At 51.1% G+C, this 21,510-nt stretch overlaps 5 protein-coding genes across 5 annotated transcripts; 3 read left to right on the plus strand and 2 right to left on the minus strand.

The window, feature by feature from the left end:
* Positions 1-857: 857 nt before the first annotated feature.
* On the minus strand, positions 858-2,951 carry EMWEY_00017490 (hypothetical protein, conserved; the record flags this gene model as incomplete). Its single annotated transcript, XM_013477557.1, has 1 exon — positions 858-2,951. The coding sequence occupies one exon, from the start codon at positions 2,949-2,951 to the stop codon at positions 858-860; it is 2,094 nt and encodes a 697-aa protein (XP_013333011.1).
* A 581-nt stretch (positions 2,952-3,532) lies between these two features.
* On the plus strand, positions 3,533-4,490 carry EMWEY_00017500 (hypothetical protein; the record flags this gene model as incomplete). The annotated part of the gene is made up of 4 exons (XM_013477558.1): positions 3,533-3,544; positions 3,780-3,822; positions 3,899-4,099; positions 4,396-4,490. 4 exons carry the CDS (start codon positions 3,533-3,535, stop codon positions 4,488-4,490), a joined length of 351 nt encoding a protein of 116 aa, XP_013333012.1.
* A 2,319-nt stretch (positions 4,491-6,809) lies between these two features.
* On the plus strand, positions 6,810-8,625 carry EMWEY_00017510 (hypothetical protein, conserved; the record flags this gene model as incomplete). The annotated part of the gene is made up of 3 exons (XM_013477559.1): positions 6,810-6,833; positions 6,939-7,114; positions 7,380-8,625. 3 exons carry the CDS (start codon positions 6,810-6,812, stop codon positions 8,623-8,625), a joined length of 1,446 nt encoding a protein of 481 aa, XP_013333013.1.
* An 828-nt stretch (positions 8,626-9,453) lies between these two features.
* Positions 9,454-12,800, minus strand: EMWEY_00017520 (GTP-binding protein, putative; the record flags this gene model as incomplete). The annotated part of the gene is made up of 9 exons (XM_013477560.1): positions 9,454-9,611; positions 9,729-9,831; positions 10,060-10,605; positions 10,740-10,866; positions 11,035-11,162; positions 11,332-11,437; positions 11,604-11,689; positions 11,820-11,994; positions 12,175-12,800. The coding sequence occupies 9 exons, from the start codon at positions 12,798-12,800 to the stop codon at positions 9,454-9,456; spliced, it is 2,055 nt and encodes a 684-aa protein (XP_013333014.1).
* Positions 12,801-13,536: 736 nt separating this feature from the next.
* EMWEY_00017530 (aminotransferase class V domain-containing protein, conserved, putative) lies at positions 13,537-21,123 on the plus strand (the record flags this gene model as incomplete). Its single annotated transcript, XM_013477561.1, has 11 exons — positions 13,537-13,792; positions 14,043-14,158; positions 14,318-15,971; positions 16,158-16,482; positions 16,695-19,186; positions 19,408-19,532; positions 19,793-19,891; positions 20,066-20,110; positions 20,230-20,376; positions 20,573-20,644; positions 20,857-21,123. The coding sequence occupies 11 exons, from the start codon at positions 13,537-13,539 to the stop codon at positions 21,121-21,123; spliced, it is 5,598 nt and encodes a 1,865-aa protein (XP_013333015.1).
* Positions 21,124-21,510: the final 387 nt, after the last annotated feature.

The raw sequence follows: 21,510 nt of genomic DNA on the forward strand, positions 1-21,510 counted from the left end.
TATATATATATTGCAATATAGCAACATCTGCAGACAAATTAATGTTGTCCGCCATTCTGCAGGTAGTGGGTTGTACACGATTGTACATGTGTATATATGTATATATGTATATAATACACTATATATGAGCGTATATATTGACACGCTAAAAAATATATACTAATAACCACGTCTTATGCCTCATAAATTCGGCGATTGGTTTGCACCCGTCTAACCCCCGCGCTTTTCCTTCCACACCTAATTAATTAAACCAAAAATAACAACAGCAATAGCAACAACAAAGAATAATAATAATAATAATAATGATAATAATAATAATAATAATAATAATAATAATAATAATAATAATTATTATTATTATTATTATTATTATTATTATTATTATTAAATGCTTTTAAGCAAAAACACGCAAGGGCAGAAGAGAACAACAACACAAGGGAGCAAAACGGAACAGATAAATGCAACAAACTGCAGAAAACAATTTCAAATGCAAAACATACACACATGCCACCAAATGCTGCTACACGAAACGAATAGCCTTCTCTGCTGCTGCAGCTGCTACCGCACTTTGCTGCTGTATTTGCTGCATGGGCTGCTGTATTTGCTGCATGGGCTGCTGCAGTTGGTATTGCTGTTACAGTTGGTGTTGCTGCTGCTGCTGCAGTTGTTGCTACAACAGTCATTGTTGTTGCTGCAGTTGGTGTTGCTGCTGCTGTGCTGCTGCTGCCTCCACCTGCTGGAAGTGCATTCAACAACGGCAGCTCCCTCCTAGTACAACTGCCTATATCTAGGGTGTATGCTTGTTGCTTGTCTGCAATTTGTTTACTGCAGTTGTTCAATCTATTTATTGCTCTTGTCTAATTTGTTGCCCGCTGCTGGTTTTGCGCCAAACGCTCCTGAATCGCTTGAGCCGCCTCCTGAACCCTTTGCAAATCTTCAAGGAACGGCGCAGAAGGGTGCTCCTGCTGCTCCTGTTGCTGCTCCAGCTGTTGTTGCTGCTGCTGGCGTTTCGGATCGGCAACTCGTCGCTGCCTTGTTACTGCTGTTGGGGCATTCAACAGCTGTTCAAGTTCGTGTAGGGTTTCCTGAATGCCTTTTGTTTGAGCTGCTGCTTGTTCTTGTTTCTCTTCAAGCCACGCTTTAAATTCCCCTGAGCTAAGCTGCTGCAGCTGCTGCAGTTGTGGCAGCTGCACCGCAAGAAAAGAATTTGCTGCAACAATCTCTTGTTCGAGATCTTCAATCTCCTTCGCTTCCTCCTCTCTCTCCCGTTGGCGCTCTTGTTCCCGTTGTGCCAGTCTTTCTGCTGTTGCCGCTACAGCTTCTGCTTCTGCTGGTCTTCTGTCCGTAACTTCAGCTGTTGTTCCGCCCCCGTCGCCCGCTGCTGCACTAGACTCCGAAGCACCAGCAATTATAGCAGCAGGGCGGCTTCCGCTGCCCCACCGCCAGCGCAGCAGCGAAGCAACTCTTGTTAAGAGCTGCTTAGATCCCTGAAGAGATTGCGAGGCAGCAGCAGCAAGTCTCGTTAGACGGCCTGGGGGATCAGCAAGCATCTTCTGTAGTTTTTCTTTTGCAGCTGATGTTTCCTGCTGCAGCTGGTCGCGCTCTAGCAGCAGCAGCAGCGCAGCAGCCCAAGGCTCTCCGACACAATTTTGCTGCAATTTTTCAACGCTTTCCTTCAGGGCTATCTTCAGCCTTCGGGTCTTCGACAGATCAGCGTGCCACCCAAGGCCCTCATACAGCTTCTCCAGGAGCATGAGCTGCATATACACCTCAAGGAGATTTTTCCTGCTGCTCTTGTTGGTGCTGCTACTGTTGCTGCAGGAGGCGGCAGGGCATTGCAAGCCTTTGTCTGCATGCACTGCAACTGCTGCTTCTTCGTGCTGCAGTCGTGCTTTGAGCTTAACGATTGCTTCTAAGTCAGCTCTTTGCTGCTTTAACTGCTCAAGCTCCTCGGAAAGCAAGTGAATTTCTTCTTCTGCTTCTTCGATGCTCAAGGGAGGTATTGGAGGCTGCGTGTTTGCCTCTTCCTCTCCCGTCGCTGCCGCTCCGTGTCTTGCTGCAGCTGCAGCTGCTGCTACCCCTTCCCGAGCGGACTCGATGAGATTCTGAAGGCCCTGCAGTCGATCCTGTGTGTTGCGCCATTTCCTTAGGAGCTGCAGATCTTCGTCGTTTGCTGCGCCGGCTGCTGCTGCTGCTGCTGCTGCTGCAGGTGCTGCTGCTGCTTCTGCTGCTGCTTCTGCTGCTGCTTCTGCTTCAGCGAGGGAAACACCAGAAGCAAAGGGGAACGAAAGCTGCTGCAACTCATGCTGCAGCTGCTGGTAATCATCTTGAAGAGCAGCAAGGCCTTCTCTGTTGCATCTGAAGATGTGCGCCTGCCTCGTCAGCCAAGCCACCGCTAAGCCTGTTAGCAGCAACATCAGCAGAGAGCGAACAGCAGCGGCAACACGACTATGCCTCTCCAGCTGCTGGCTCCCAAAAGGAATAAAACTGTACGACTCGCTGGTGCTGGTGCTGCTGCTGGCACTTCCTGAGCCTCTAGGGTGGCTTTTGCCAAAACTCTTGAACCCCCCCACTGGGTATGCAGTAGAAGGGACATGACCCTTAACATCTGCTCCTGTTGCTGTTGCTGCGGGGGAAATATGCAGAGATCGCTGAAGGCTCTTCAACCGCCTGTCACGACGCCCCCGAATCCCCAGCCTTCGGCGTATGCCGCCTGCTCCTGATGAACTTGTTGCTGCGTGTGCTGCCGAGTCTGTTGTGGGGGAGAGACCGCCTGCAGCTGCTCGTGCTGCTGCCGCTGCTGGTGCAGAGACCATGTAGCTCTGCAGCTCAGTGCCTCCAACCTCACCACCAAGAGGACTCAAATGCTTGCCTCTGTCGCTCTCCCTTCTATCGGCACTGCTGCCTCCTGTGGCATTTTCAAGGACAACTGTACCTCCTACTGCCTGCATTTAAACAAAGTACCCATGTACAAGTGCTGCTGCTGCTGCCAATGAACCCAATGCCACCTCTCGGGGGCCCAATGCTGGTGCTACTGCTGCTGCTGTCGGTGCTGCTGGTCCGTGCCGTCGATGTTCCTGATCCTCATGCTCCACCGCTTATAGTTGCTGCTGCTGTTGATGTTTCTGTTGCTGTTGCTGTTGCTGCTGGTGCTGGCGCTGCCGTTGCTGGTGCTGCTACATCGAGTTTGCGATCACCGGAGCGCAGGCGAAGGCGCCAAGCGGCTGAGGCCGGCGGAGAGGCGGCAGGCAGCGAAATATGAAATTTAATTAAAAATAAGAAGCAGCAAATCGCAAAATCAAAAGCGCTAAAGATGCATCAAAATCCCAATGCAGAAACTTATCCCTGCCTGCCAAGGCAGACAGTAGAGAACGATGCTGCTCCTGCTGCCGCTGGGGGCCTCGAAAGCGCCTGACCGTACACCTAACGGAGGTGTTCCAAGAAGTGAAGGAGACAAGTAATACGGTGATTATTGCCGCACATTAATTTTTAGAGACAGAAAAGGAAGGAAAAACCTAATAAAACATAGTCAATGATCGACTGGGTGCAGCAGCAGCGCATGCATGCATAAAACACAACACCAGCATAATTATTGCAGTGACTTGTTCTAACTAACCCCCAGTTATTTAATCGATTAGCCTCCATTCTATTGTATATAACTTTCGCCACTAAGCAAAATACGCCTCAGATCGGTAATATTCGGCAGCTAGCAGCTCCGTTCTGCGCGGGTCTCTTCACATGTTGTACCTTGTTTTCAGGTTTGTTTTTTCTGTGTGCAGGTTACCTATGGCGATCCAAGCGACATTTTGACAGCTGCCTACGGTATTAGGGAAATCATCGCCAGGGCTGCTTGGCTCTTCTACGCTGTGTGTGTGGGATTGATTGCCTTGCAAAGCAGCTGCGCACGCAGTGGTGCTGCAAATCAGGACAGAATCTGTAGCCTTGCCCTCGCGTTATGAGATCATGGCATTTGCGCTGGTGCTCCCGGGACGTTTACAGGCTGGGGAGGATGCTAACGAAACTGTTTACAATGATTTGTTTTCGCAGCACTGCCCCTCTACACCCCAAGACAACTCGCTGCTTACACTGAGAACTCTCGGTATACTTCCTAACCAGCACGACAAAGGTAGATGGACACGAGCAGCAACTGCCACAGTCATAGCTGCGCAAATTGGTACATGCATCTATCCAAACCTAAAAGCGTTTCTCACAGAACACTTGAAGAGCTCACTGCTGTGAGGCCCGATATTGGACCTGGATTGTCACAGCGAGCCCAGCGCGGCAACAGCATTAAGCTAAAAATTAGAGCTTGTATATTATCGATGTTTGAGGAACGCACAGAAAATCAGAGAACAACCTGCCCCAAATGGCGTTCACCTGTTTCTTTAAACACAGGGGACTACTGGGGACTAGGCGCTAATGGATACACAGAACTTGCGAAATGCTCAGCAGGCCAAGTTGCCAAAGAAAATTTTAAGTGCTTTGACTAGGGCCCTTTGTCATCGTTCTGGCATCGAAACGATGGCATAGAGTCTAGATACATTCCCAACGTGGGGATGGCAACAGAGGACCGCAACGGTTATGTAGGCTCTCCAAAATTACACGAGGTATGACAAAATTTATGTTGAGCGACATCCACGAAGTCGAAGTCGGAGGAACGCAGTCGCGGGAAGGAGCAAATGACGGCAAGTGCTACCCTGGGTACGGCAGGACTCGCGGAGACCACAGAAGGCGAGAATATTACGTTAAGTAATATTGTTTAACTTCATATTACTTAACGTACTGTGCCTTGGGGATCGAAAAAACCCGTAGATTTCTGATGATTGCTTGCTCGATAACACACCTTTGGGAATATATATATTTGTGCATCACGACTCATCTGCAACGACAACCTTGCGGGAATGCTCTACCCTGCTCAAATTTGGATCGCGTTCAGCATGTTTATGAGCAAGTGCACTGTTGCTTGTGTAGGGACGCCCACATTTCCTGTTGCCTTCGTTTCAAAAAGGTCCCACTGTGACATACGCCCAATGATCGAGATGTGCCTAGCGCGCCCCCGCCGCTGACAGCCCTTTTGTGTTTTGGTTTTTTCCAGCATCTGGGGATGTTTCCCGACTAAGGCTTGTTTGCCAACCGCCACCTTATGCTCTCTCTGAAAGTGTAAAACCGCCGCAAGTTGGAATGCGCTTTTATTTCGCATGAGATACGCCGACAAATATATGGACATCGCAGGAACGCCAACAACATGAATTTCAATTCCTCGCAGTGCAGCAGCCAAAGAGACAGAAGGAAGAACGGGTGAAATAGCCGGAGTACCGTTGCATCAGCAACAAACGCCCGTGGAATTTCCAATTCCGCCCGCTCATCTTTCACCACCAGGCACACGAGAGCGTTCGACCTCTGGGGGAGAGGATATCGGGGGCACAATATATATCATTGTGGCTCTGATGTTAGTGTATGCATTTTCACGTGCGTGTAGGCTGCCCAGTCCTGCATATTCAACAATTATGTAAAATATTAGTCTGTGAAGCGGCAGATGGCATGCTTGTGGGTATCCTTGGAAACGGAAGCTGCAGCGACGACTGCTGCCACTAATGATAGTCTACGTATACAACGAGAGTTTCCATTCCTATCTTGTGGGCTGACGTGAGCTCAGATCGAGACAGGTAGCTCAAGGCGGGAGTCTTAAAAAGGCAATGAACGACCTCTGCTCCGTTACTAAAACATCCTGAATATACTGACTCAAGAACGTGGGGGAGAGGGGGCTGCCGAAGATGTGGTGCAACGCAACACGGTTTGCAACCTGCGTGCAAGAATAAGTCGACAGAAATTGGTTGCAGTGATAGGACCTGCAGCAAAGATAGTTTGGATCTGAGTGCATGCGGGGCTATCTTACACAGTTAGTTGTAACAAGAGTTGCAGACCACGGCCGGCCCCTGCCTCTCCTAGTTGAGGCAGGTTTCCCGTGCCCAGGAAGCCTCGAAATTTGCTAGGGGTTATTAGCTGCACCAAAGGATTTTTCTTAAGTATTTTGGTTCCTTTGCAGCACGCGAACGTCGTTGGATAAGATCTAGGCCTGTCGTTTGAGTTCCTGAACGAGCTTCAGCAAAATGAGCTACGTACAAGCTTCTTTTAGATAGATCCGGAGCACTGAAGGAGCACTGAAGGGGAGCGTACGACTGGTGCTGTCAATTAAGTAATCTAAACTTGTGGGACTCTTCGGAACTTCACCAACTACGAGCGAGGCCCCCTGTTGGTGCGACGAGAGCCGTCGACCATGTAGGACGTCGACAAGCTGCAGTGGGACTAAAATATTGAAGATAAGTCCGACTGACAAACAGATTATGACGTCTCTGTCTCCCTCTAGGCTTCCTGGGCAGAGCCCCCCAATCGTCTTTAAATGCTGGTTAGTAGGTTGACTGAGGGGAGTTGCGACGCGCCTGTCAGCAAATAGCGATGATAGACAGCTTTTCATGCATGCATAGCCGAACCTTCCTTGTTGCATGCACTGAGACCGTAGAATATGATTTCTGCTTGCGTGAAGGCTGCCTACTAGGGCCTACTCCTGAGGCAACTTCACAAAGCCTTGCACTGTGGGACAGAGAAAGCTAGCGCCTGTCTGAGTGGTCTGCCGATGGCATAGGCGCGAAGTAGGATACAAAAAAATATTTAAAGGAAAATGTAACAGTGGGCTAGATGTGTACATGAGCATGAAACTACTACAGCAATCCGCACTTGGGTTTCGATGTCTTTGGGTTTAGCGAGCTTGCTGCGGTAAACTCCGAGGCAGTGGTAGCAAAGATGCCATAATGGGAGGGCAACGTTCTGAAAAGGTTAGCAAAGGTGTTTGTGTTAGTTATTTTAATGAGACTAATGAGCCGTTAAGTAGGGTTTATGGCGTAGGGTTTAGGGTCTAGGGTTTAGGGATTAGCGTTCAGGGATTGGGAGCTGGAAGCGGCTCGCACGGGGCCTCCGAAGCTCCCCGGTGCTCTGCGTCGCTCGCAGCGCATTGTTTGCTTTTTCGTATTGTTCCCAAATATAAAGCAACTTGGAAGGTCTTTGTTAGGGAACCACAAACAGGAAAACTGCAGGCTGTAGACGCTTTCTCGTTGCTGTAGGTGTCGCAGTGGCTTGCGCCATTCGATTGGCGTAGCGGCATCGTTTCTTTTGTGGTTCCCCCGTGCGGCTTTTGTGTGGAGTTGGTGCGAAGGGTATTTTGTGTGATTATCCAGTTGGATAGGGGGGGAAGAGAGAGTAGAAAGTGGTGGAGAGCCCTTGTAGAGAGGCGTTATTAGAGGCTAAGGAACGATGATGGCTGGACGGCGGGGGGGTATCAGCTGGTTGTGTGGGTTTTTGGGCGATAACGTGTTTATTTTTAGAGGATTGATGGGCAGTTCCCTTTCATTTGCTTATATATTGTCGATATTTGGGCTTTTGCTCTCCTCTTCATTGGATGCGACTTTGGCAGCTTCTGGTGGCTGGGGGCCTCCTCCCCCCTCTAGCAATGTATATCCGAATTTAGGGGGTTTTTACCCAACATCCACCCCTGCAAGCCCCTCGTTGACCTGCACAACGCCTAGCATTCAACTCCCTTATACGCATTTGGACTATGAGCGGTGTCGGACGGAGTATTCGGTTTCTTGCTTGACCGAGGGGGAGTGGCAGGATTTGAAGTGGGGCTCTATAGAAGTCATGTGCAGGCCGAGTAGCAACTTATTGGTATTCTTCTTAGAGAATAGCCCGAGATTCTCGTGGAATCCATGGAGGATCGCCACGGCGACCGCTAGGAGGGTTGCAGGATCAGTTGACATCCGGACTGCTTCCTTGCCGCTTAGCAGCTTCTGCGAGTGCAGCACAACCCCCCCTAGGCCGTTCTTTGTTGAACGCTTCCAAAAGGAACAATATATTGTAGGAGCAACAGTTCAATCTATGCCTCGTAAGGTCTTCGAATTCTTTGGTGATAAGACTAATTGCGAGGTGCCTAGACACTGGAGTGACTCCTTTGCTCCTGTCTCCGCGGCTGCAGCGGCCGCTGCTTACCACCCCTCTAATGCGGCTTACCCGACTGCAGCATTGCCAGCAGCAGCAGCAGGACCGGCAGCAGCAGCACCGCATGTGCCGCTCTTCGAGTTCAAGGAGGTATACCGCTGTACCTGGAAGTTCTATACCACATATCAGCCTCGAGTGTTTGTTACTCGCGGCGAAGTCCTTATTGGGGGGCCGAGCCAGACAAGTGCTTCTTCTGGCGCTGCACTATCCGGACCGGCTGCTGCTGCTGCTGCTTCCGCTGCTAATACCACAGACGCAGCAGCAGCAGTTGAAAGCGCTGTCGCCCGCCTCAGCCTCCCCCCCGCCTGTCACATGTATGACGTTCCTGCAGCTTTCCGTGTCTGGGTAAGACCAGCACCAACACCAGCAGCAGCCACAGCATCAGCAGGAGCACCAACAGCAGCAGCAGCAGGCATGGGCCTCATGACGGAGCAGCAGCGGGACCCATCCCTGTATGAAGTTGTGATGCAGATCGACACCACCAAGCAGAAAGCACAGACACACGATGCTGTCTACTATAGGAGACTTGTTACTACTTCAGATTTTGATCTTGCAGTTTCGCGCGGGCAGCCATAAGCAGCTGCAGCAACAGCCGTAAGTGCAGCAGCAGCGTCGGCAGCAGATGTTGCCTTCGAGCAACAGTGGCAGTTGCAAGGGCAACAATTGCACCAATATTGCAGCGGCAAAGGCGGCTGCAGCAACAACGTAGAAATATCAGCAGCAGTTGCAGGACCAGCACCAGCAGCAATTGCACCAGCAGCAATTGCAGCAGCAGCGGTTGCAGTAGCAAGTACAGCAGCAACGAGGATACACTTTCCTGGGGTTTTCAGTTGAGTTCTCTGCCCGCCCCCATTCCCTCCCTAGTTGCCAGGCGCAGCTAAAAAGAAGTTAAGATATTTAAGTAAACAAAATGGAATAAACAAATAAGTAATTAAACACATTAGTTTAATTTGTGGCAACAACAGCCATTCAAAGGCGACGACGGCCTGTGTTTGTCCGCGCTAGACAGAGGCGCGCGCCTTCGGCAGTAGCTGTTGTACCGGCTGCTCTAGCTGCAGCAGCTGCTGTTGTGCTGTTGTAGCTGCAGCAGCAGCTGCTGTAGCTGCAGCACGACACTGTCGTGGGTTTGGTTTTCGTTGCCATGGGAACGTCGAGGGATTCAATTCTTGAGTTCCAGCATTTGCAGCGGCAACAGCAGTAGGAGAGTTAGTAGCAGCAGTTCCAGCATTAGCAGCAGCAACAGCAGTAGGAGAGTTAGTAGCAGCAGCAGTAGGCGATGCAGTAACCGCAGCACTACGGGACTTACAAGCAGCAGCAGCAGTAGTAGGACAAGCAGTACCATCAGCTGTAGCAATCGATAGTCCTAAAAACCCAGAGAGTTTGCTGCACATACGACTGCAACATTTACGGTTTACGGTTTAGGGCGAGGGCGGTTTCTTCCAGATTGACGGTTACCCGCCTTAGCGGCACGAGCTGCTGCTGCTGCTGTCGCTGCAGCTCCAGAAGTCGGTACAGCTCGTTAGCAACAGCAGCGCAACCCAAACCGAACCGAGGGGAAGCCGCTGCACCACAGACCAAGCAGCAGCAGCAAAAGTAAGACGGAAAATGTGGCTTCCCGCCAAGCTAGAGACAGTGGACCAGTGCTGCAAATGGTTTATGGTTTAGGGTTTAGTGTTCACCTATAACGGGTATATCGGGGAAGAAATGCCGCATGCGATGGTGTAGGGAGTCGACAGCAAGCAGCGGCTGCCGCTCTAAGGCATCACACTTCGTCACAACCACCTGCATCAGCAGCAGCAGCAGCAGCAGTAGCAGTAGCAACGACAGCACCAGTGCTGACGAGTATAGTAGGGAACGAATAAGCAACAGCAGTAGTAGGGGCAACAGCAACACCAGAAGCAGCAGCAAAAAGAGCAACAGAGCAGCAGAGACGGCGCAAACAGAGAGAGAGAATGAGCATAGACAAGTTCTGTGATCCGTTAGGGTTTAGGGTTTAGGGATAAGGGTTACAAGCTCGGTTTTCCTGTGGAAGTGTTTATCATGAAGTCTTAATTCCCTCCGCAACCTCAAGAACTGGCAGAAAACATCAGGAGCTAGTTCCCCATACACCTGAAGAAGACGTGTCTCTTCCATTTCCTCCTGCTGCTGTTGTTGTTGTTGATGTAGTTGTTGCTTTTGCTGCTCTTTCTGCTGTTCCCATTGTTGCTCTTGCTTCTGCTGTTCCTGTTGTTGCTCTTGCTGTTGTTGTTCTTTCCGTTCCTGCTGCTGTTCGTGGTGCTTTTGCTGCTCGTGCTGGCCCTGCTGCTGAGCCTCAAGCCACTGCTCCTGTTGCGATAGTATATCGGCCTCGTTGCTGTTGCTGCGTTTTTCGCGCTGTTGCTGGTCGAGGAGGGCTCGTTCCTGCTGCTGCAGCAAGCTCTGCTGCCGTTGCTGTTGCTGCAGCAGCAGTAGCAAACGTGGATCTTGCTGCTGCTCTGTTTGGGTTGGGTCGAGGACATACAGATAAACCCTTGATCTGCAGTAATGCCTTAAAATACGAAGTCCCAGTCGTTTGTCCTGCACCAACACACGTTAAACCCTAAACCCTAGCAGCGAGATTTCGTTGTTGCATGTGTCCTGTCGCCGGCGGGAGGGTTTGGTGATTTAGACGTTTAAGAGGGTCTGAAGGGTTTTGACGGTTTGGGGCTTACTTTGTGGGCACCAGGGAAGAGAGCAGGTGCATCTAACACAACAGCCTTGTGACCATTGGACCAGCCAATTGAAGCCAAGAAAGGCCGCCGAGTTTGGAACCCTTGAGGCCCAATGCGCGACTGATAGCTGCAGACCACAAGCCCTAGTCTCCAATCCCTAAGCCCTAAACTGAGGGGTGGGACGGAAAGACGCAAGCCAAGCATGGACGCATGAGATATTCCTATTTTGCCTCAGCATACACGAAAAATCCGACATCTAAACCCCTAAACCCTAAACCCTAAACCCTAAGCTCACTCTGTCAAGGCAGACACCAGGGACGTTTTTCCTGCTGCGTTTTCGCCAACAACTCCAATGTCGTTTACTAAGCGCAACTCCAATTCGAGGAATACCTTCTCCCCCGCCTTCATCAGACAAACCCTAAACTTTAAACACTAAACCCTAAAACCCTAAACCCTAAATCCAAACCTAAACCTGCAGACCATAAACCCTAACCTGCCAGCACACAACAAGCGCGGCGGCTCCTCAGGCTGGGTAGAAGGTGCGAGGGCGAGGGACTCAATGCTCTGAGGACTAGGGTTTAGGTTCTCTAACCTCAGGAGCTCTCCTCTTCTTTTGTTGTTTTATATTCGGGGGGGCAATACCTCCGCGTCCACCTGCAGCCACCAGGAGCGATTGGCCTTCCTCGAGCAGCTGCTGCCTGCACACCCCAAACCCTAAACCTCAAACTCTAAACCCTAAACCCTAAAGGCAAGTAGAACGAGCCTACATTTCCTGCGGAAGCTCCAAGTTCACATATAGGGGACAGCGCAGAAAAGCAAATATGCGCCCCTTTAGGGAATTAGGGTTTAGTGTTTAGGGTTTACCAGAAGACAGAGGTCCTGATGGATCTGCCGCCTTTGCTCTTCTCCCCCGTCAAAATCCTTTTCCGCACAATCGTTCCAGGAGGAAGCTGCACATACACCCCAAACGCAAAACCCGGAACCCTAAACTCTAGCCTAGCCCTTAAAGCTTAGGCTCTGATGTCAAACATGCGGGCAATTCGTGCCACCCTACACTAGGGTCTAGGGTTTAGGGTGGACCTTGACAATGGTGTCTGGAGCATGCAATCCCCTGCTAGTCTTGTGGCCATCTCCTCCTGGTGCTGCAGCAATCTGCTGCTGCAGCGGGAAAAGCGAATCGATGCTGCTGCTGCAGCGTAGCAGGACGGACCCGCCGTGACCTCCGTACCCAGGGCCCTTTCCAAGTGCTCGAGACCTACACAGCCACCAAACCCTAAACCCTAAACCCTGGCCACAAATACCGAAACCGGAAACGCTGCCCCACAGCAGGCCCCAAAACTATCCGAAGTTTAAAAGCCTAATGACAAGTAAACCCCAAGCCCTAAACTCTAGCTGTCATCAACTCAAACAGCTAAACCCTAAACCCTAAACTCACCGGAAAGAGCCCGGTTTTGGGGATCCTCCTCGTCCCCCTTTTGCCTCCACCCACAGGAAATCACAGAAAGGAGGCGGCGGTCGCCCCCCAAATTCTAAGTCTTCTTCATGCAGCAAACTAATCAAAGACTTTGCTGCTGCTGCTGCTGGCGGTTCTGCTGCTGCTGCTGCTGCTGGTGCTTGTGCTGATGGCCCCTCTGTTGCTGCTGCTGCTGCTTCTGCTGTTATTTCTGCTTCTGCAAGCGAAAAGCCTTCATATGCACCATTTGCTGCTACGCCAGCCTCTGGATCTGCTGCTGTTGCTGCTTCTGTTGCAGCAGGAGCAGGAGCTGCTGCTGCTAGGGATGACTGTGGCGGTTGCTGTCGCTGCAGTTTTGGAGGACGTAAATCGCCGGTTGATAGACAACTGCTGCTGTAGCTGCAGCAGCAGATGCGGCTGTAACTGTTGCTGCCGGTGAAACTGATGTTGCTGCTGGTCCACCTAGCCGCCACACACTGGTGAGCTGAAGCAGGAACAGGAGCAGCAGGAGCAACAGCTGCAGCCGCACCAGATATAGGAAAAACAAGCTGTCTTCGTGGCTGCAGCAGCAGCAGCCGCTGTAGCGGAGCAGCTGCCTGTCGCTGCATTACTTTAGGGGGCCCCTGGGGGCCCCCTATTGCCCCTGTCGATATAAATCCTAAACCTCAATAAACCCATGCCAATCATAAACCCTAAACCCTAACAAACCATAAACACTAATACGCCATAAGCCTTAATAAGCCCTCAGTCCTAATAAACGCTAAATCATAGACAGCAGCTTAAGAAGGACTCAGTGTTGCAGTTAGCCCCTGCCAGGGGTTCTGCTCGGATGTCTCGCATGAGGGTTTATGCTTTAGAGTTTAGTGTTTAGGGCTTGGAGTCTAAGTTAAACTCTAAGGGCTCGTGTTTCATTTTTTAGTGTTTAACTCTCATCAGTTATTCTTTAGTTGAGCCAAGGGGGCCTCTGGGGCCCCCAGTGTGGGGCGGTCAATGAACGCAAACCCTAAACACTAAACACTAAACCCTGACCTTCAAACACTAAAATCTAGTAATCTGGTATCTTCCTTCTCTTATTTTGTCAAAAATCCATTTACTTCAATCTAGACTCACCATATTTATGGCGAAGTTACGAGGGATTATAACTCTAGGCTTGCAGTCTAGGGTTTAGGGTTTAGCGCTTAGGGTTAAGACTTTGTTAAAGCAAACATCTACTTTCCTTTTAATTTTCAAGATAGAAGAGGGTCTTTTGGCTTTCTATGCGGCGGTTAGACATCAGGCTTAACCAGTACTAATTTCCGGTTTATAGTCTAGCGTTTAGGGTTTAGGGTTTTTAGGGTTTAAAGAATGGCAACAGACCCTTTGCGGGTCCACGAGGCCCTGGAATTTTTCAACCACAATCAAATCGGGGGTTTTCGACCCCGCAGTCTTAGCAGAAGCAGCAGCAGCAGCAGCAGCAGGTGCAGCAGCAGCGGGAGCAGTAGCAGCGAGAGCAACAGCAGGAGCAGCAAAAGAAGCAAGAGAAGAAGCAGAACAGATTGTGGGTATATTTCAGGGCCATTTGGGCCCAGGCCTCTGCTATACTTCGACTTCGCTGCGACGGGTAGGAGCTGCCGCGGGTCTAGTGTTTAGGGTTTCGCTCGGTGGAGTTATGGCTTTGGGTATCTCTGGCTGTACAGTTGAGGGTTTAGAGTTGAGAGTTGGCTAATTGTTGAGGGTTTAAGGCGCCATCACTTATGGTGCCGGAGGTTTTTGTTTCAATGGGCTCTGGGGTTTAGAGTTTAGGGCTTTAGGGTTTTAGCGTTTGGAATTTGAGGGTTTAGGGTTTAGGGTTTAGGGTTTGTGCGGCTCAGGACGCCCGCTGCGGGCTGTAGAGAAGAGCATATACAAATTCGTGTTGCCTTTTTCAGCCAATACACATACCCACCAGGCGGCCCTTGGCAGACAAGCAACTTACTTTGTTCAAGAAGTAAACCCTAAACCCTAAACCCTAAACTGCATATCTTCTCAGAATACACGTCCTCCCCTCTGCATCCCCACATGCGACTTTCTTTCACTCCTGCAGGTTCACTTTCTAGGGTTTAGGGTTTAGGGTTATTGGCATAGGGTTTAGGGTTTTGGTACTCAGGCCAGACAAATAGCAAAGGAGTACTTCAACGCGGGCCCTGAAGATGCTGTGTACTTCTGCGGCTCGGGCGCGTCTGCTGCAGCAGCAAAGCTGCTGCAGCTGCTGCTGCTAGGCGCCCCACAAGTGGCTGCTGCAGCACGAGAGGCCCTCCCCTCAAGTGCAGCGGCGGCGGCAGCAGCAGAAACAGCACCAAGACAGCAGGATTCATCGGCATCGACGGCAGCAGCAGCAGCAGCAGCAATATCTCTTCTATCCGGTCCTCAAGCAGCAGCGGCGGCAGCAGCAGCAGTCGCGGCAGCGGCGTCGCCTTCATCAGGCCGCAATGGCAGCAGCAGCAGCAGCAGCAGCAAAAGCTACCTGCAGGCCTTTACGGAGGTGTTTGAAGAGGATCGATGGGGGTCCTTCCGCTGTCGCCGCTGCAGCAGCAGATTAAAGACATCTTTGCATGCACGGAGGCACCTTTACCAGCATGCTGCAGCAGACCTGGAGGCTTCTGCTGCTGCTTCTGTGCAGCAGCAGCAGCAGCAGAAACAAAATGAAGAACAGCTGCAACAGCTGCAGCAGGAGATACGGGAACAGGAGCAGCAGCAGCAGCAGCCACATGTTCACGTGATGTTTGTTTGTGACCCCACAGGCCACCACTCGCTGCTGCTGCCTTTTTCGTCTGTACAGACACGAGTACAGAGCAGCAGCAACAGCTACTGCAGCAGCATGAACACTCAAGCTGGTGCGGCGGCGGCGGCAGCAGCAGCAGCCCACGCGGGAGCTTATTGTTGGCCTCAAGACAGACAGATGTGTGCAGCACCAGGAGGTTCTGCTTGTGCTGCTTCCCTCTCAACAGCAGCTCCCCTAGCAGCAGCAGAAGCAACGGCAACGGCAGGTGTCTCCTATTCTTTTCAGTTGCTGTCTCTTGATACTTCAACAGGGGGCCTCTCTCTCTCGGGCCTCAAGCGGCTGCTGCAACGTGTCTCCTGCTGCTGCTCCCGCTTTAACCAGCAGCAGGAGCAGCAGCAAGAGCAGCAGGGGAAGCAGCATCAGGAACTGCAGCAGAAGCAGGAGGGGGGCGAAGGCAAAGACAGCTGCTGTGATGCATGCAGCGGCAGCAGCAGCAAATGCAGCAGTAGCGACAACGGATGCAGCAACAGCAGCAGCAACAGCAAGGGTCCCGCCTGCTGCTATTCGTGTTTCTCTTCCTATTTTAAATCGTTGGGTATAAAACAGCAAAAGATTTGTCTCGTCCCCATCTGTCTCCTTTCTGCAGCAGGAAATGTCAGTGGGGCCCTCCTTGCCAGCAGCAGCAACAGCAGCAGCAGCAGCGATGCTGATATATTTGCTTCTACTCTTGTTTCTGTCTGCAAGTTTGTGCATGCACACGGAGGGCTAGTTGCTGTCGATGCTGCAGGAGCAGCAGCACATGTGCCCATCGATTTTAATCCGCTGCAGCACTTGCTGCAGCAGCAGCAGCAGCAGCAGGAAGAAGAGGAAGAGACTGCCAAGCTGTGGTTCACACATCCTTGGCTTTGCCCTTCTGCTGCAGCAAAGACAGGCGTCTGCTGTCTTCCTGGTGCAGCAACCGCAGCAGCAAGTGCTGCTGCTGCTCCTGATGCAGTCTTCTTCTCCCCACACAAACTACTGGGTGGCACAGGATCGGCAGGTGGGACTGCTGCTGCTGCTGCTGTTGTGTTGCTGCTGTCATTGCTGCTGCTGTTGCTTCTGCTGCGTATGCTGCTGTTGCGATTGATGCTGCTGCGGCTGCTGCTTTTGCCCTTGCGTATCGCATAAACAGTTGCTTCACAGACTGCTGCTTCCACCGCTGCTGCTGCTGCTGCTGCTACTGCAGGTTTGCTGCTGGTTAAGAAGCGACTGCTGCTGTCGGATTTGCCCTGCCACCCAGCTGGGGGTTCCGTGTACCTCGTCAACGCCAAATGGTCGCGAGCGCAGCAGCAGGAGCAGCAGGAGCAGCAGGAGGCGAATGCATCTTTGCATGCAGTGTACTTAATGGATAGAGGAGAAGAAAGAGAAGAAGGAGGCAGCCCTAACCTCCCTGCTATCTGTCGATCTGCCATAGCTCTTGGGCTTCTGCAGCATATGCCGCTGCAGCAGCTGCAACACCGAGAGGCTGCTGCTGTTAGAGCGCTCCTTAAGGTTTGGGGGGCCCATCCAAGGTTCGTTGTCTTTTAATGTTTTTATTATTTATTTATTTATTTTTTTATTTATTTATTCCCTCTCCCTGTGCGTTTGTCTCCTTTTATCTCTCTCTGTCTTTTTTGCTTGTCTCTTTTTATTCCCTTATATACCTTTAGTTTGCCCCTTTGCTTGTATAAACCCTAAACCCTAAACCCTAAACGCTTATCCCTTGCTGCTTCTGTGTCTGCAGGATTCAAATTGTGGGGAATACAGCAGCCCCTCGCGTCGGAATAATTTCTTTTCTAATTAAATATGGCAACGACTTGCGTCCTGCTGCTGCAGCAACAGCAGAAGGAGCAGCAGCAGGAGCAGCAGCAGGAAAGGGTTTATACTTACACCCTAATTTTGTTGTGAGGGTATTAAGTGACGTCTTTGGGCTTCAATGCCGCAGCGGCTGTCTTTGCGCGGGTCCATACACTGCATTTTGTGTGGGGTTACCTGCTGCTGCTGTTGCTGCTGCAGAGGCGCTGCTGCTGCTGACAGGACAGGAGCTGCTGCGCCCAGGAGTCGTACGTGTTAGTGTCTCCATGGCAGTGCAGCAACATCAACTGCAGCAGCTGATGCTAGCTGTGCTATGGGTAGCAACACATGCCTATAAGTTGCTGCCTGCTTACTCCGTTGATGCAGAGACAGGAGACTGGAAGCCCACTGCAGCAGCAGCAGCAGCAGCTGCTGCTGCTGTTGCTGATCGGGATCCTGCTACTAGTGCTGCTGTTGCTGCGGGAGGCAGCAAGGGGGCAGCAGACGACAGACACCGTGTATGGCTCAGCAACTTCGGCCCCAAAATATACAGCAGCAGCAGCAGGAGGAGAGACAAAAGCCACGAGGGACGAACAACAGCAACTGCAGCAGCAGCAGCAGCATCAGCAACAAATCCTTTGCTGGAGATGCTGCAGTTTGCAGATACGGTAGCCTCTGCTGTCATACGCAAGTGCAGCAACACAAAGCCGCTGCCGCCGCTGCTGCTGCGGCTGCCTCCAAGTTCTTCTAGGGGCTTTCCTTTCCCTTTACTGCCGCAGCAGCAGCAGCCTCGATTGGGTCCCCCCGCAGCAGCGGCAGCAGCAGCAACAGCAGCTGCAGCAGCAGGAGAAAAAGCGCATTTTGCCCAGCTCCTTCAAACGGCTGCTTCTATGGTTTGGTTTGCGCTGCCTGAGGATGGCAGGGCTTCGCTTGCTGCCTGGAAGCAGCAGCAGCAGAAGCAGCAGCGGGAAGGATGCATGGAGACGTTTGCAGAGGTGACTTGGAGGCTGCAGCAGCACCAGGGAGATGATCAGCTAATTGAGCTGCTGCAGCGGGAAGAAGAGGCAAATATGAGGCCACTAGTTGCTGCAGCAGCAGTGCAGTGGGTTGCTGCTGGTCCTGCAGCAGCAACAGCAGAAGACGCTGCTCCTGCTACTGCTGCTACACCTGCAGCAAAGACAGTTGACGGTGTCCTGAGGGCTTTGGATTCTGTCTTTGAGGTGCGGCGTTACCAAGCAGAAGAGCCGTTGCTGTGTACGTGCAGCTGCAGCAGCAGCAGCAAAGGCAGCAGCACCGAAGAGAGTAACAGCAGCAATACCAGCAACGGCAGCAGCAGCAGCAGCAACCACTGTTGCTGCAACGCCTGCTCTGGCTTGCGGAGGGCTGTGGAAATGTTGATGGCTTCTAAAGATCCTTGGATCTCCGAAGGCACACAAGTGCAGCAGCATCACAGTACCAGCAACAGCAGCAGCAGCGGCAGCCACAATAGCAGCAGTAACACTGGGGACTACTCATTTTCCAGCAAGCCGCATCGACAGCACACCCGTAAACACGAGAAAAAGGAGCAGCAGCGGCAGCAGCAGCAACAACAGCAACAGCAGAAGCAAATGTACCAGCAGAGGCGGCGGCGGCGGCAGCAGCAACAGCCATTGGAGGAGGCGCATGTAAAGAATGCAGCAAATGAGACAACTGCGGCAGCAGCCCCAACGGTAGCATTCACATCAGCAGCTGGATCAGCAGGCCCACTAGCTACAGCAACAGCAGCAACAGCAGCATTACCACCGCCAGCATCACCAGCAGCACCGCCATCATCACCTGCAGCAACACCAACAGCACCACCAGTATCACCAGCAGCAGCACCAGCAACACCACCACCATCACCAGCAGCAACACCAGCAGCATTACCAGCATCACCAGCAGTAGCACCAGCAGCACCACCACCATCACCTGCAGCACCACCAGCAGCAGCACCACCATCACCAGCAGCACCACCAGCAGCACCACCAGCATCACCAGCAGCACCACCTGCATCATCACCATCAGCACCACTAACACCACGAGCAGCAGCAGAACCAGCAGCAGCAACCGAACCAGCAGCAGCAACAGGACCAGAAGGAGCAAAAGAACCAGAAGCAGCAACAGGACCAGCAGCAGCAGAACCAGCAGCAGGATTATCACGTGTCCGTCCTGCTGTATCGATCCCTATACCTCGTACATTACGTCGTAGTGTTGGACAAGCAATGATGGAATTTAATATGATAAAAAAAGGAGATAGAATATTAGTCGGTTTATCTGGAGGCAAAGATAGTCTTACTATGCTGCATATATTAAAAGATATACAACAAAGAGTACCATTCAATTTCCATCTTGCTGCTGCTACTGTTGACCCACAAGCACCCAACTTTAATCCTAAACCATTAAAAATCTACCTTGAAAGGCTTGGTAAGCCCTAAGCCCTAAACCCTAAATTCTAAACCCTAGACCCTAAAATCTAAACCCTCAACACTAAAAACTTCAAAAATTCGAAAAATTCGAAAAATTTCTAAGCCCTAACAATAATAGTCCTAAACCCTAAACCCTAAACCCTAACCCTAGGGACCTTAAAAGTTCTGCTTCTGTTGCTGTTGCTGCTGCTGCTGCTACTGCTGCTGCTGCTGTTGCAGGTATAGATTGGTATTGGCTTCAATTGCCTATATTTGATTTAGCTCGTCAGTATATGAAAAGACAATCGATTTGTGCCTTTTGCTCAAGAATGAGACGTGGCCTGCTATACTCATGCATGCGCAAGGTTAGCTGCTCCTGCCGTTGCTGCTGTTGCTGTTGCTGCTATTGATGATGCTGCTGGCGTATTTGGAGTGTTTGAAGTGTATGGGTGTTTGCTATTTTGATGCTGCACTGCTGCTGTCTGCTGTATCGCCACCTCTCCCTCTGTTGCATTTGCTGCCGTTGCTACTTCTGCTGCTACTGCTGCTACTGCTGCTGCTGCTACTGCTGCTACTGCTGCTGCTGCTACTGCTGCTGCTTCTGTTGCTGCTGTTGCCGCTGCAGCATGGATTTAATGTCTTGGCATTGGGTCAGCATCTTGACGACTTAGCAGAATCATTCGTTATGTCAGCATTTAACAACGGAAAACTAAATACAATGAAGGTAATAAATAAGAATATAAAATATTTGTATTTATTTTATCTATTTATATATTTAATTATTTAATTATTTAGTTATATATTTATATTTGTATTTTTATTGATGTGAGGTTAAGCAACGGAAATTGCAGCTCGGTGTTGTCGTTGTTTAGGGTTTAGGGTTTAGGGTTTGTGTCAGGAGTATCTTCAAACCATCGCAGCCAGATGGATGCGCTTGTTGAGGGTTAAGGGCTAAGGATTTAGGGTTTAGGGTTTGCGCAAGCAGTGCGACTCCACCGCTGTGCTCAGCGGGTTTCTCTTGTTTAGGGTTTAGGGTTTAGGGTTTAGGGTTTGTGCTTGCAGTGTCACTACTACGTAGATGCTGGGGATTTGCGAGTTATTCGCCCTTTGGCATTTACGAGGGAATTTCAGACCCAAACATTTGCAGAAAAAAATAAATTGCCCGTCATACATGAAAATTGCCCTGCATGCTTCGCTAACCCCAAAGAAGTAAACCCTAAACCCAAAACCCTAAACCCTAGTGTTGTGCATCAAAAACTGTTCTGCATGCTTGGTTAACCCTAAATCCTAAACCATTAATTCTTGTAGAATGCTTCCATGTTCGTAGTCATAAACGGTTTTGGAGGGGCAGAAGGGTTCTACTGGGGTTTAGGGTTAGGGTTTAGGGTTTGGTGGTTGCCTGCAGCGTCATCGCGTAAAGATGCTGCTTAGCGAACAAGAGAAAGAAATTCCAAACCTCTTTAGCAACCTCCAGAAGGTTTGTTGTTGTTGCTGCTGGTGCTGCTGTTGCTGGTGCTGCTGTTGCTGGTGCTGCTGTTGCTGGTTCTGCTGTTTCTGCTGCTGCTGTTGCTGCTGCTGCCGTTGCTACAGCTGCTCTGCTGTTGCCACTGCTGACTTTCTGTTGTCTTAGGACTGCCTCTGCTGACGTTGCTGTTGTTGTTGCTGCTTCTGCTGGTGCTACTGCTGCAGGCCATGATGCCGCTAATGGCTGCGGATCCAATTGCTCGAGGCATCTCAACCGGGGACAAGCAGCAGCAGCAGCAGCAGCGGCAGCAGCAACAGACTGAAGAAGACGATGGTTTCTCCCTTCCTACTGAGGTCGAAGCTCTGCTAAAAGAAGCATCAAGCCAACCTCCTGCTGCTGCTGCTGCAGCTGCTTCTTCTGCTGCTGAAGACGATGAGGCAGCTGAGTTGGCGATGACTGCCTGTGGAGCTGGTGGTTGTGTTAGGGTTTAGGGTTTCCTACGGCTTCGCCTGCTTTGCTTCTCTTTCTCTATCTCGAGCAACCGCAGCAACTGCTGCTGCTGCTGCTGCTGCAGCGAGAAAGATGCTGCATTCAGCCTTTCCTCAGAGCCAAGATAGAGCCAACGGCGGAAGACAGATGGAGGCCACCTCCAGTGCTGCAGCAGCAGCAGCAACAACAACAAAGAGCAGCAACGACAACAACAACCGTCAAACCAGCAGCAGCAGGAGCTGCTGCAAGAGTAGCAACAATCGTCACACGGGCTGCAGCATGAGCAACGGAATCACTACAGCAGCAGCAGCAGCAGCGTGTACCTGGTAAACATTTTTTGGGTCACAGGGCTGCAGCAGCGGCTGCAGCTCTTTTTTGTGGATAGACAG

This window comes from Eimeria maxima, genomic scaffold, assembly GCF_000499605.1.
Source record: "Eimeria maxima Weybridge genomic scaffold, Emw_scaff146, whole genome shotgun sequence".
In the NCBI taxonomy this organism is placed as follows: Eukaryota; Apicomplexa; class Conoidasida; order Eucoccidiorida; family Eimeriidae; genus Eimeria; species Eimeria maxima.